This window comes from Hypanus sabinus, chromosome 1, assembly GCF_030144855.1.
Source record: "Hypanus sabinus isolate sHypSab1 chromosome 1, sHypSab1.hap1, whole genome shotgun sequence".
NCBI lineage: Eukaryota > Metazoa > Chordata > Chondrichthyes > Myliobatiformes > Dasyatidae > Hypanus > Hypanus sabinus.
In genome coordinates this window covers 177,755,790-177,769,409 of record NC_082706.1, presented here as the reverse complement: position 1 = coordinate 177,769,409, position 13,620 = coordinate 177,755,790, and the positions used below count along the sequence as shown (strand labels likewise).

The window sequence follows — 13,620 nt, the reverse complement described above, 5'->3', positions numbered from 1 at the left end:
AATTCTCTGTCTGAACTTTCTCTCTGAGTTTCGCAACAACATTTGCCTTTTTCTTGACCATGGATGGTGCGCCATCTGTTGCCACGCTGACAGCGTGACTCTAGTCAACCCCCCAGTCTGTCCAAGGCCTCGACAAGGCTGGAGAAAACGTTGTTCGCCGTTGTGGTGATTGTCATGGGCACCATCTCCACAAGCTCCTTGGTGACGGTCAAAGATGCATCAAAACCACGAATAAATATTCCCAGTTGAGCTACATCAGTCATGTCGGTACTCTCATCAATTGCAATAGAGAAGGCAATAAATGATTTCATTTTGTCTTTTAATTGACTGTTCAAATCTCCTGCAAGGTACCCGATTCCCTCTGCCACAGTGTTTCTTGACAAGCTGATATTACAAAAAAGCCTGTCTCTTCTCAAGGTGCAGCAGCTATTTCGTTGGTAATAATATAGCCGGCCTTGACAGCTCCATCATGAGTCTCTCGACTTTTGGTGAACACTGATTGCTGTTTTTACAGAGCTGCTTCAAGCTGGTTTACCTTTTGTGTTCTGAGACGTCCTGCATACTTATTTTTCTCCGTGTGACATCTCATAGTGTCATTTGATATTGTACTCCTTTGCCACAGCCACTTGTTGTGAGCTTATCAGACACACAGGTTTGCCGTTGACCTCACAAAAGAAAAAAATGATCTTTCCAATTATCGTTGAATATCCGACCTTCGATGTCAGCTTTTCTTTTCTTGGAAAGCATTTTGACATAGGTGTTTTGTTTTATGTTTTGACATAAACATAGGTGTTCATGCACAGCGGGTGATTAACTGCCGCCTATTGTACAGCTGCCATACTGATAAATAATAAGTGGTCGTGAATATACTTTTATCCCCCCCAAATCATACCGCGGGCCAGTAGTTTGAACCCCTGATATAGCATGTATGAAACAATTCAATCATTTATTCCATTCATAGTACAGGCATTAATATGGATAATGGTTGGGTTGGCCACATTTCTGGCTTTGAAACTGTTTGAGGAGGAACTCTACATAATAAGATTAGCTGATAGCTTGAATTATGAGTAGATTATATGTGCGTTACTTGTTTTTTCCCTGTTTGAATTTTGCAGATTTTGTGGATTAATTAAAGCACAATGGTATTGACTTGAAATATTTTCAAATTGATGACAATTTCTATTTATACTTGGTTTGTAATTGGACTTCGACAAAAAAAACTGAGATTGCTCTATATAAAGACATCTTCAGAATTCTTTTTTCCTGATGCATTTTCACTTCAAATGTTCTGAGGAGAGGAGGCAAAACTAAGTAAAATGGGTTTCTATTCAACACTTTTATCGTAACTTGTGCTAATTGATTTCAAGGTATAAAGTAATATATCAACATCTGTCTTTTGGAAACAGTGAAGATGATGATGATGAACAACTGTTCCAAGGTCGTGATTATGACATCCCTCAACAGAAAGGTACAAAGAAGCTCTGTAAGAAAGTTAAATGGATACCTGATGAGGTAAATCTGTATATCCTAATAGAATGTGTGCATGGCTTTTTGACTTGTAATTTGTAAATTTAGTACTACATATTAAGCTCATATTATTCATGTATCATCAGCTCACTACAGGAAATAATTTTATTATTGAATCTAATTTGACTGCAGTGTTAACTGTTGAAATACTAAAGGTGTAACCTGATTTCTGTTTGAATTATAATGTTTATCCCATTTTACAGATGCTTTTGCTGGATTTTTAAACAATCTTAATTGCGCTAGTTTCTACCATAATCACTGTAGCTTTCATCTACTAATTGGAATTTTATTTTTACATTGTGTTAAGCAGGATGAGAAGTTAAAGAAGTTGGTAGAAGAACATGGAACAGAAGATTGGAATTTCATTGCTAGTCATTTTCATGTGAGTGATTTTCCTCTTGAGTTGTAAGGCACCAGCTCTACTGTTTATATTACTATGCAACTAATGTGTGATTTGTGAAATGATGTAAAAGATTAGTGATCTGGTTAAGTATTTCCTGGGTGAAGGTATTTGGGGATTGGTGAGGGATAAGATATCTTAATCAGGAAGAGGATCTGGGAGCAATGTTTATTGCATTAAAAAGATACCTTTCCTTGCAATGCTTGGCATTTCAGAGTTTGGTTTTATTAAGGCTGCTGCACCTATGACCTCCTGAACAAACTAATTTTGCAACTGGAAGGCAAAAATAGATACTTGAAAAAGTACTCAGCCTCCACAAATATTTTCATATTTTTACTGTCTCATTTTCTGAATGTAAAGTGTATTGAAGTAGGAGTTTTTGAGTTAATCTACAAAAACACTGCGTCATGGTCAAATCAAAAGAAAAATTCCAAAATCCAAAGAAACATCCAAAATTGTGAGGTTGAAAACGAATTTTGTAATTCCTTTATAATTACTATGCAAACTTACCTTGGGCACAATATACTATTACCTTACTAACTCACCCAATTTGTTGATGTAGAAAATTGAGGGATTACATGTTTTCAATGAATACATAAGAGTAAATGCCCCCTCTCTCTGTTCAACAGTATGATAGATTTCCAACAGACCAAACCAAAATGAAGACAAAAGAGCAGCTAGGGAAATCACAATAGAGAAACACAAATCTGGCGAAAGGTACAAGACCATCTCAGGGGCAATGAGCATATCTCAGAGCTCAGTGCAGTACATTATGAAAAGGTGGGAAAAAATATGAAGCCACATTCACACTGCCTATGTCAGGCCATCCCTCTAAACTTAGTTGTTGGAGAAGATTGGCATTTGTAAGGAAGGCAGAAGTCAGTGGCTGCGACTGGAGATGAAGTTCATGGCTCCACAATTTCTAAGGCAGGGGTTCACATTCTTTTTTATGCCATGGACCACTATCATTAAGCAAGGGGTCCATAGACCCCAGGTTAGGGACCTCTTCTTTAAAGCTTTGTACAAAAACGGTATATATGGAGGAATGGCAAGGAAGAAGCCCCAGCCAAAAGAAAAGAAAGACTTTGCAAAATGTTGCTTAGAAGATATTGTAAAGATGTAGAAGGTCTTGTGGTCTGATGAGACTAAAGTGAACACTTTGGCCTCAACACTAAGTGGCGTAAATCTAATACTGTGCATCAGCCAGATTACACCAGTGCTACTGTAAAGTATGGTGGAGGTAGCAGCATGCTATGCGGATGCTTTTCAGCAGCAGAGCCTAGAACTCTGGTCAGGTTTGATGGGAAGATGAATGCTGCTGAATATTAAGTGAAGTTTATTGTCATTTAACTATATATATGTATACCAGTAAACGAGACGACTCTCCAGACCAGGGTGTAAAGCACAGTAGTACATAACTTGGGAAAGTAAGAATTAAAAACTGCAAATGAATTAGATAAACAAAGTAAGTGCATAAATTAAATATCGTAGAACACAGTACAAATTATCCGGTGACACTTTGAATGTGGTGCAGCAGGGAGCTCGGAAACCTAATGGTCTAAAGGAAGAAGCTGTTTCCTAGTCTGACTGTTCTTGTCTTTATGCAACAGAGTCTCCTGCCTGATTGTAGAATGTTAAAGAGGATGCTGGGTGGATGGGTGGGATCCTTGATAATGCTAAGGGCCCGGTGTATGCAGTGCTTCTGTTAAATGTTTCCGATGGATGGTATGGAGACCCTATAATCCTCTTGGCTGTTTTTAGGGACTTTTGGTTCAATTTCTGCTGCTCCCATTCCAGATGGAGATGCAACTTGTCAGGATGCTCTCAATGGTGCTCCTGTAAAATTCAATTAATTTATGGGGCTTGGTACCTAAGTTGCCTCAATCTCCCAGGAAGTGGGGGTGCTGCTGTGCCTTCTTATTCAAGGAGGTAATACTGAGAGATCAGGTCAGGTTTGACTGTGATCTGAACTCCCAGGAACTTGGTGCACTTAACTTTTTCTCTATGGAGGAGCCATGTATGTGCAGAGGGAGATAGTTCTTCTGCACCTTCCTAATGTCTACAGGCATTTTCTTGGTCTTCTCCCCATTCAGACTTGCATTGTTGTTCTCACACCAGTCCATCAGCTGATCCGCTTCCTCTCTGTACTTGGATGTATCATTGTTGTTGATCAGGCCAATCGCTGTTGTGTCATTTGCAAATTAGGTGATATGATTTGAGCTGAATCCTGTGACGCAGTCAAGCATCAGCATTGTGAACAGCAGCGGGCTGAGCACACAGCCCTGGAGAGTGCCAGTCCTCAGCATAATAGGAGAGATCCTGAATAAAAACCTACTAGTCTTTGCCAGAAAGCTTAAACTGAGGAGGAAGTTCATATTTCAGCAGGACACCAACCCAAAGCGCTCTGCCAAAGCAACCATCTCTTCAAATCAAGTCACTTGATGCCTTTGAGTGGTTCAACCAGAGTCCAGAGCTTAACCTGACTGAACATCTCTGGCAAGACCTCGTGATGGCTGTTCACCATCGCTTCCAACTAACCTGGTACAGCTTGAACAATTTTGGAAGGAGGAATGGGCAAATCTTGCTCCAACATGTTGTGCAAAACAAATAGAGTTATCCAAAAAGACTACTGGTTGTAATAGCTGGTTCAACTAAGTATTGAGCAAAAGGGGATGAATACTTTTAAACTGCTGACATTTCAGTTTTTTAATTTTTAGTTTTTCTTGCTTTAAAATTTCTCCTATTTGTGTGTGTGTGGGGTGGGGGGGTTGGAGCATGTAATCCACAAATAAAAATTCTCAGTTAAGTGAGTTTAGTAACACTCAGTAATGTTCACTTTTGTGAATAAAGGGTTGGGTGCTGAATAATTTTGCAAATCATTGTATTAGACATACAGGCAGTGTAACATCTGCATCATTGGTTGGACTGACTGTGTTTGTTGCTTGCATTTATCCAGAATGGTAGTGTATCTGGCGGGAAATATCTCTTAAGGGCATACGTCCTGCTTTAGCCCTTGTATTTTCCAATTTAGGTGGTAACTCAACTGAAGATCCTCTTTTGTGCTATTAAATCCTTTGATTCTTTATTGAACTTTTTTACAGATATAATCCCAAAAACTTGATTTGATTAACAAAACTACCTTTACCTATCTAATCAAGAACTTTTTTAAACATAGAACCGAACAGATGTGCAATGCCAGCATCGATGGCAGAAAGTTTTAAATCCAGAATTAATAAAAGGACCATGGACCAAAGAAGAAGATCAAAAGGTAAGAAGAATTTAAACCTGAATTATCAGTCAACAATCAGGATGATAATTTGGTAAACTGGATCAGCAAATTTGTGGATGCCACCAAAACTGGGGGTGATGAGGACTATCAAAGCTTGCAATGACATATAGACCAGCTAGAAAAATGGCAAATGGAATTTAATGCAGACAAAGAGTGAGGTGTTATACTTTGGGAGAACTAACCAGGGTGGATCTTGAGTGGTAAGCAGCAGGGCACTGAGGGATGTGTAGAACAGAGGAATTTGGAAATGCAGATCCATAATTGAGAGGAATCGACAGAGTGGACAGCCAGCGCCTCTTCCCCAGGGCACCACTGCTCAGTACAAGAGGACATGGCTTTAAGGTAAGGGGAGGGAAGTTCAAGGGAGATATTAGAGGAAGGTTTTTCACTCAGAGAATGGTTGGTGCGTGGAATGCACTGCCTGAGTCAGTGGTGGAGGCAGATACACTAGTGAAGTTTAAGAGACTACTAGACAGGTATATGGAGGAATTTAAGATGGGGGGTTATATGGGAGGCAGGGTTTGAGGGTCGGCACAACATTGTGGGCTGAAGGGCCTGTAATGTGCTGCACTATTCTATGTTCTATAATTTAAAAGTGGCATCACAGTTTTTGGAACATTGGCCTTCACAAGTCAATGTATTGAATTCAGGAACTGGGATGTTATGTTGAAATTGCATAGCAAGTTGGTGATGCATAATTTGGAGTATTATATCAATTTTGGTCATCAATTTACAAGGATGTTACTGGGACTTGAGGACCTGAGTTATAAGGTTGAATAACTTAGGACTCTCTTCCCTAGAACATAGAAGATTGAAGGGAGATTTGATAGTATACAAAATTTTGAGGGGTATAGATAGGGTAAATGTAAACAAAAATTTCCACTGATATTGGGTGAGTCTGCAACTAGAGGTCATGTGTTAAGGGTGAAAGGTGAAATGTTTAAGGGGAACATGAGGAGCTTCTTCACTCTGAGGGTGGAGAGACTGTAGAACAAGCTGCCAGTGCAAATGGTGGTGCAGGGTCAATTTCAACATTTAAGAAAAATTTGGATAGGTATGTGAGTGGGTATGGAAGGTGCAGGTTGATGGGTCTAGGGCAAATTAATAATTTGGCACAGACTAGATGGGCCGAAGGGCCTATTTCTATGATGCAATGTTCTGTGACTCTATGAAACTACCATAGGTATAGCATAGTTTATCAGACCAGTCAATTTATTTCAATCTCAAATCCTTTGTACATGTGTTGCCATAAGACATAGAAGCAGAAATAAGCCATTCAGCACATCACGTCTGCTCTGTCATTCGATCATGGTTGATTTGTTTTCCCTCTCATCGCCATTGTTCTGTCTCCTCCATGTAACCTTTGATGCCCATACTAATCAAGAATCTATCAACCTCTGCTTTAAATGACCCCAATCACTTGGCCTCCACTGCTGTCTGTAGTAATGAATTCCGCAGATTCATCACCTTTTGGCTAAATAAATTCTCCCTCATCTCTGTAAGGGGTTCTGAGGGTGTATTCTATTTTGAGGGGGTTCTCTCTGGTCCTAAATTGTCTTGCTATTGGAAACACCCTCTCCGTGTCTGCTCTCTAGGCTTTTCAGTATTTGATTGGTTGCAGTGAGATGCCTCCTCATTCTTCTAAATTCCAGTGAGTATACACTCGATGTTCCACATACCCTTTCATTCCAAGGATCAATCTCATGAACCTCTTCTGGAACATCTCCAATGCCAGCACGTCCTTTCTTAGATATGGGGCCCAAAACTGCTCTCAATACTCCATATGCAGCCTGGCCAATGCCTTATAAATCCTCAGCATTACATTCTTGTTTTTAGTATTCTTCTCCTGAAATTAATGGTAACAATGCATTTGCCTTCCTTATTATGGACTTGATCTACAAATGAACCTTTAGGGAATTGTGCACTAGGACTCCCAATTCCCTTTGCATCTCTGATTTCCGAATTTACCTCCATGTACAAAATTATCTGTTTTTTTTCCTTCTAGCAAAGTGCATAATCATACAATTCCCTGCACTATATTCAATCTGTTCTTCCTTTCACCATTCTTCTAATCTTTCCATGTCCTTCTACAGATACTGCAGCTCCCTGAGCATTACCTGCCCCTCCAGCTGTCTTTGTACCACAAGCCATCAATTCTGTCATCCAGATCATTCATGTATAATGTGAAAAGCAGCAAACCCAATACTGACCTGTAGAACACCATTGTTATCGGCAGCCAGCCAGAAAAGGCTCCATTGATTCCCATTTTTTGTTTTCTGCCCATCAGCCAATCTTCTGTCCATGCTAGTATCTTTGCTGTAATACTATGGGCTCTTGTTTAGCAGTGGATTTTGTACATCTACTGACACTCTTCTTGTCTATCCTGCCTGTTATTCACTCAAAGAATTTCAACACATTGACTAGACATACAGGTCGACACCATGTTATTTTTTAATGTAAAGTTTCTAAGAGTACATGTTACAATTTTTCATTATTATTGTAAACTATCGCTATAAAAGATAGAGAGGTTATTCCTTCCTTGGAAAAGAATATGCAAACCATTTCTTCTTTTGTGCAGCTAAATTTATAGATGCTTAGAGATGTAGCTCTATCCTGTATATCGTGAATGTAATAGGAAAGCAGAGCTCGTTAGTGCACTGTTCTCTTTGGAGTGTGGCCTAGCAATTGGAAATGGTAGAAGCTACTTGGGTTTGGATAGGAAGTGTATTGTAACACAGTTAAGTTTGAAATCAGTCTGAGTGCTATGCTGGTAAGTGTTGGCAATTTATCCCTGTAGGAAGATTTTTTTGTAATATTGCTGTATGTACTTTGTTTCTGTTCAATATTCTGTGTTTTGTCCTTGTCCAGATTAATAGCGTATTTGAGGATGTTATGTTTATAGAAAGGACTGGATATGGTGGGAAAAATAATCACTTGCAATCCTGTTGAGTTTAGATTGTATTTTCTTATCCAGTTATACATAATTGGTAAGTGGCTCTGGATTCTGTCTGTAATGATAGAGTTGAAAGAAACCAATCAATGTTCATCTTTGTTACATTGTTGCAGATCAGGTATTTTCAGGATTGTGTACATGTGTATTTCATTGTAACACGTAGAACACGCTGAAGGAACTTTGTGTACTTTGTATTTCATTGTAGAGTTTCTGAAGCTACTGCTTCTGGCTCTGTTATTTTGTATCCCACACTTACACATTTCAGGGGAAAGAAATAAACTGATGAGAATATCAAATACTGACAAATTAGATTTACTGTGAAATACTCTGAAAATATCATGCATACTTGTTAGCTGTGAGTAAATTCTTAATGGCTTTCTAGGTTACAATCACTGTAAACTGCCTGGCCATAAACAAACTTTTCATGGTGGTCTACAATTCTATCGGATAAGTGTTTCAAGATATAGTGTATTTAATTTTCTCTCTCGATTTAAGCTTCCACCTTAATTATGTATATTTTCAATTTAATAGTGTGAAATGTTTTTGTATTATAATAGCTGTTAATGAAAAACTTTCAATGTGATTGGCGGCTCAATCAGCATGTTAGCATTAGTATTGTAGAGGTCGTCTTAATTAATACCTGCAGCAACTTAGTTAGAAAAAAGATTTCAAAATCTTTTTGATTCAACTTTCTTCAAGGTCAGTGTGGTGAACTACATATACCTGTCTGGACATGCCGCGCCCCCCCCACTGACACTGACCCCTGTATAAAGGCAATTGGAGGCACTGCTCCTCCCTCAGTCTCCAGGATGTTGTGTGGTGGGCTCTTGCTGCTGACGGTGCTTTCTTCTAGCTAATAAAAGCCTATCTCGACTCACGTCTCCGGGAGTTATTGATGGTGCATCAGTCAGTGATGAGTGTTGTCTGTTTGCTGTCAATAGTAAAATTCAGACTGGTTAAATTGAGCTGGATTCAGCTTGCTGTCTGCAGTGGCCACTTGCTTGTACTGACCTGGTCTGTATTCTAGAGGACAGGCTGGTGACAGAGGACAGAGGCAAGATGTGGGTTGTGACCAGGCCTCTGATGGCATACCACCTGAGACCTAGAACCAAACTTTGACTGGAGCTAAGGGGTGAAGATTTAATTTTATTTTAAAATATCCCTAGGAGCTAGGAACATTTTAAACAGAATTATGAAAAATGTTTTAAATAATTAAATAATAAAACTGCTTTAAAATTGAGAATAAAGTTAATGAAGCAAATTAAAACATTTAAAGTAACTGAAAACAGTAAGAATATTCTTTATTAAAATGATGGACTGAAATAACCGTTTCTAATCTTTCTTGGGACAGCTGCATTGGATCCCCCAGAATAATGCCTTGAGAATCTTAGCATGTCCAATCTTCATGGCAAGGCCTGCTCTAGTCTGCACCTATCTAGGACAGCTGAAAGTTGACAAGTTCTGATGTATACATCAACAGTTAGCATTCAATATCATCTATGTGGCAATGCTAATCCAGATATGTATGTTTTAAGGACAAATTTAAGCTTTTGAGAAACTATTTGCATAGAATTTCATTTAAAATTTTGAAATATCACTGAATTTAACTTGCCTTATTTTGTGACTGGAGAGGAAATCTCATAGAAACATACTAGTAATTCATGTTAATTGATCATTTAACTAAGTAAATGAAGCTAGACTATATAGATCAGGTATTCTTCCATTCCCATGAGATGACTAATCTTAGCTACATTGGTAGATACTTGAATTGAGGATAGGTTTCTGAAAGTCAATTTTCATAATGTACTCACCTAGGGTTATAAGTAAAGGATATGTATTTGTGTATGAGGATACCAACCTTTATAGGCAGTACCTCGGGAGAATTAATGCATTAAGGATGGAAGAAGTTTGAGGATGATGAAAAAGAAAATATTCCATATATCACAAAATCTAAATGAAAATTGACTTAAGATCTCCTGTTTGGGGTTATCAGATAATTTTTCTTTTGCTAATCAGGCTGATTTTATTTCAAACAGTACAATGTATGGAATTAGATACTTGTGTATAATATTTCAACTTTACTTTTGTTCTGCCTTATCGCAGGTAATTGAATTAGTGCAGAAATATGGTCCAAAAAGATGGTCACTAATTGCTAAATACCTAAAAGGTAGGATTGGAAAGCAGTGTCGGGAAAGGTGGCACAATCATTTAAATCCTGAAGTCAAAAAGTCTTCCTGGACAGAAGAAGAAGATAAAGTAATATATGAAGCACATAAGCGTCTTGGAAATCGTTGGGCAGAGATAGCAAAATTGCTTCCTGGAAGGTATGTTAAGTGATTTACTGCAAGGTAAATTATTTTTGATAGAAAATGTTCCAGGAAATTAATATTTTTCTGTTGCTGTATTCAATACAAGGTCAAAAAGTTCTAAATTATTACTAATTGCATACTTTTTAATTTCTCTGAGCAGCTCCAGTAATGTGCTTTTTTAACAATGCAGCAGGGCACCCTACTGGATTGCTTTTTAGGCTTCTCAATTTTTTTCAGGATCTGGGTTACGTTGGCAATTTCAGAGGTTATTTAAGAATTAACTACTGTACATTGGCATGTTTGAAGTCACAGACATAATAGATTCAATAGATGAATTTATAAAATCAGTCTGTTTTGAAGTCATTACTTTTTCCTTTCCAAAATTTTAGATAATTAAATAATTCAAGTACCACAGCAGCCAGGGCAGTTTTTGAATTCTAATTTGTAGATTGTTAATTCAGATGTCTGAACTGCTAATCGAGAAACTTAACCATTGCAACCTGTAGGTTGTTCCTTACTCTTCATTATCACATCAAAAGTTTCAGTGATCACTGTTCTACAAGTTTTCTGCAACCAACATTAAGCCTGTCTCTTATCTCACATCAAGCTTATCTTCACTGGGCTAAAAGACACACTGTTCAAAAGAATTCTGCATACATTTCAGATATTGTATTTCAAAGTTCAAAATAAATTTATTATGAAAGTACATAGATTAGATTAGATTCAATTTTATTGTCAATGCGCCGAGTACAGATACAAAGCCAATGAAATACAATTAGCATCTAGCCAGAAATGCAAAAGAATAGTGTTATTTACAAATTAACTGCGAGTAAAAAGTAAGTGCTACAGCATACAAATTTAAAAGTACTGAGACAGTACAAAATGGGTGCAATACTGCTTAGCGTTGTGATGTGAGATTCAACAAGGTCACAGCCTTAGGGAAGAGGCTCTTCCTGTACCTGCTGGTGCGGGAGTGGAGGCTCCTGTAGCTCCTACCGGATGGGTGGAGAGTAAAAAGTCCATGGTTAGGGTGAGATGCATCCTTGATAATGCTTTTCACCCTGCCCAGGCAGCGTTTATGGTAGATGTTCTCAATGGTGGGCAATTGGGTGCCGATAATCCACTGGGCAGTTTTCACCACATGCTGGAGTGCTTTGTGGTTCGATACAGAACAATTGCCATACTGCACTGAGATGCAGTTGGTGAGTATGCTCTCAATGGTACAGCGGTAAAAGTCCGTCGGTATCCTGGGACAGAGGTGAACTTTCTTGATGCTCTGCAGGAAATAAAGGTGCTGTTGTGCCTTTTTGATCAGGATGGAGGAGTTCAGGGACCAGGTGAAATCATCAGAAATGTGGACACCAAGGAATTTGAAGCTTGATACATGCTCCATTACAGCTCCGTTAATGTAGATGGCGCCACGAGTGTGGCTCCTAGTATCCTGGTCCACAACGATGTCCTTGGCCTTCTGGGTGCCAGGTTGTTGTCGGCACACCACGTGGCCAGGTGCTGGACATCGACCCTGTAGGCCGTCTCGTCATCCCCTCTGATCAGGCCAACCTGGAGTTAAAACCGTACAGGAACACAGTCATAGGTGAAAAGTGAGTACAGAAGAGGGCTCAGCACACAGCCTTGAAGCACGCTGGTATTCAGAGTGAGAATGGAGGAGGAGAGGTTGTCTCTTAACAGATTGGGGTCTGTTAGTGAGAAAGACCAAGGTAGATGTCATCATATACTGCACAACTCTGAGATTAATTTTCCTGTGGGCATACTCAATAAAACTATAATAGAATAATAACCCTAATAGAATCGATGAAAGACTGCACCGAGAAGGCAGACAGTGTACAAAAGACAACAAACTATACAAATGCAAAAAGAAAGAGAAAAAATAAATAAAAAATTGAGAACAAGGCCCTTGAAGGTTATGGGAAGTTCAGTGATGGGGCAAGTGAAACTGAGTGAAATTAACTCCTCTGGTTCAAGAGCCTGATGGTATGAGTCCTGAGGCTCCTGTACCCTCTGTATGATGGCAGCAGTGAGAAGAGAGATTGACCTGGATGGTAGGGGTCCCTGATGACGGGTGCTGCTTTCCTGTGACAGTGCTCAATGTAGATGTGCTCATTGGTAGGGAGGCTTTTGCCTATGATGGTCTAGGCTGTGTCCACTACTTTTTGTAGGTGTTTCCATTCAAGGACATTGCTGCCTGGTATGGAAACACCAATGCAGCCAGTCGATATACTCTCCAACATACATCTGTAGAAGTTCATCAAGGTCAGGTCACACCTTCATAAACTTCTAAGGATGTAGAGGTGCTGCCATGCTTTCTTCATTATGGCACTTACATTCTAGGCCTAGGACAGGTATTCGAAAACACAGAATTTAAAGTTGCTGACCCCTTCTGCCTCTGATCCCCTGATGAGGACTGGCTTGTGGACCTCTGGTTTCCTCCTCCCGAAGTCAATAATCAGCTCCTCGGTCTTATTGATATTGAGTAAGAGGTTGTTGTGGCACCACTCAGCCAAGTTTTCAATCTTCCTCCTATATACCGATTTGTCACCACCTTTGATCTAGCACTATTCTAACCAATATAAGGGAAGCTGATGTTCCATCCACCCCATTCAGCAATATCAAATCTCCAGGCTCTCCAATCAATCTTTATAACTGTAGTCCGTTACCCCAGGAGCTATTCTTGTAAGTCTTTTCTTGATCCTCTCCAGTATGCTTGTTCTTTCTGCAAAATAACAATCAGAATTGTACACCACACTCAGCTGAGGCCAGGCCAGTATTTTATAATATTTGAGCATAACTTCCCTGCTTTTATTAATAAAGACACAGAAAATAAAGTTAAAAATTATATATGCTTTATTTACTGCTTTCTTATCCTGCCATCCTGCATCCAGTAATACAGGCACCCATATTCTTCAGATTTCTCAGCTCCTCTTCTTTATTAGAACAGTATCCTTTATTTTATATTGTTTCCTCATTCTTATCAAAATGAGAAACCTTACATTTCTTTTTATTAACCTTTTATCTGCTATGCATTTTCCACCAACCTCTCATCATTCCGCTGCAGTCTATCAATAACTTCCTCTAAGTTCAAAATATGGCCAAGTGTTGTCATCTGCAAATTTAGAAATAGTAT

The 13,620-nt window shown here is 39.0% G+C and overlaps 1 protein-coding gene across 2 annotated transcripts in view; it reads left to right on the top strand.

Moving 5' to 3' along the window:
* Nucleotides 1-13,620, top strand: part of mybl1 (v-myb avian myeloblastosis viral oncogene homolog-like 1) — a 69,423-nt gene that overhangs the window by 11,172 nt on the left and 44,631 nt on the right. Inside the window, exons 2-5 of one of the 2 annotated variants that reach the window (XM_059953209.1) lie at nucleotides 1,407-1,512; nucleotides 1,838-1,909; nucleotides 5,103-5,195; nucleotides 10,273-10,493. In XM_059953209.1, the coding sequence (XP_059809192.1) occupies nucleotides 1,407-1,512; nucleotides 1,838-1,909; nucleotides 5,103-5,195; nucleotides 10,273-10,493 (492 nt within the window). Of the gene's footprint in view, nucleotides 1-1,406; nucleotides 1,513-1,834; nucleotides 1,910-5,102; nucleotides 5,196-10,272; nucleotides 10,494-13,620 lie in introns of both variants that reach the window. The other variant, XM_059953149.1, reaches the window with a different exon arrangement.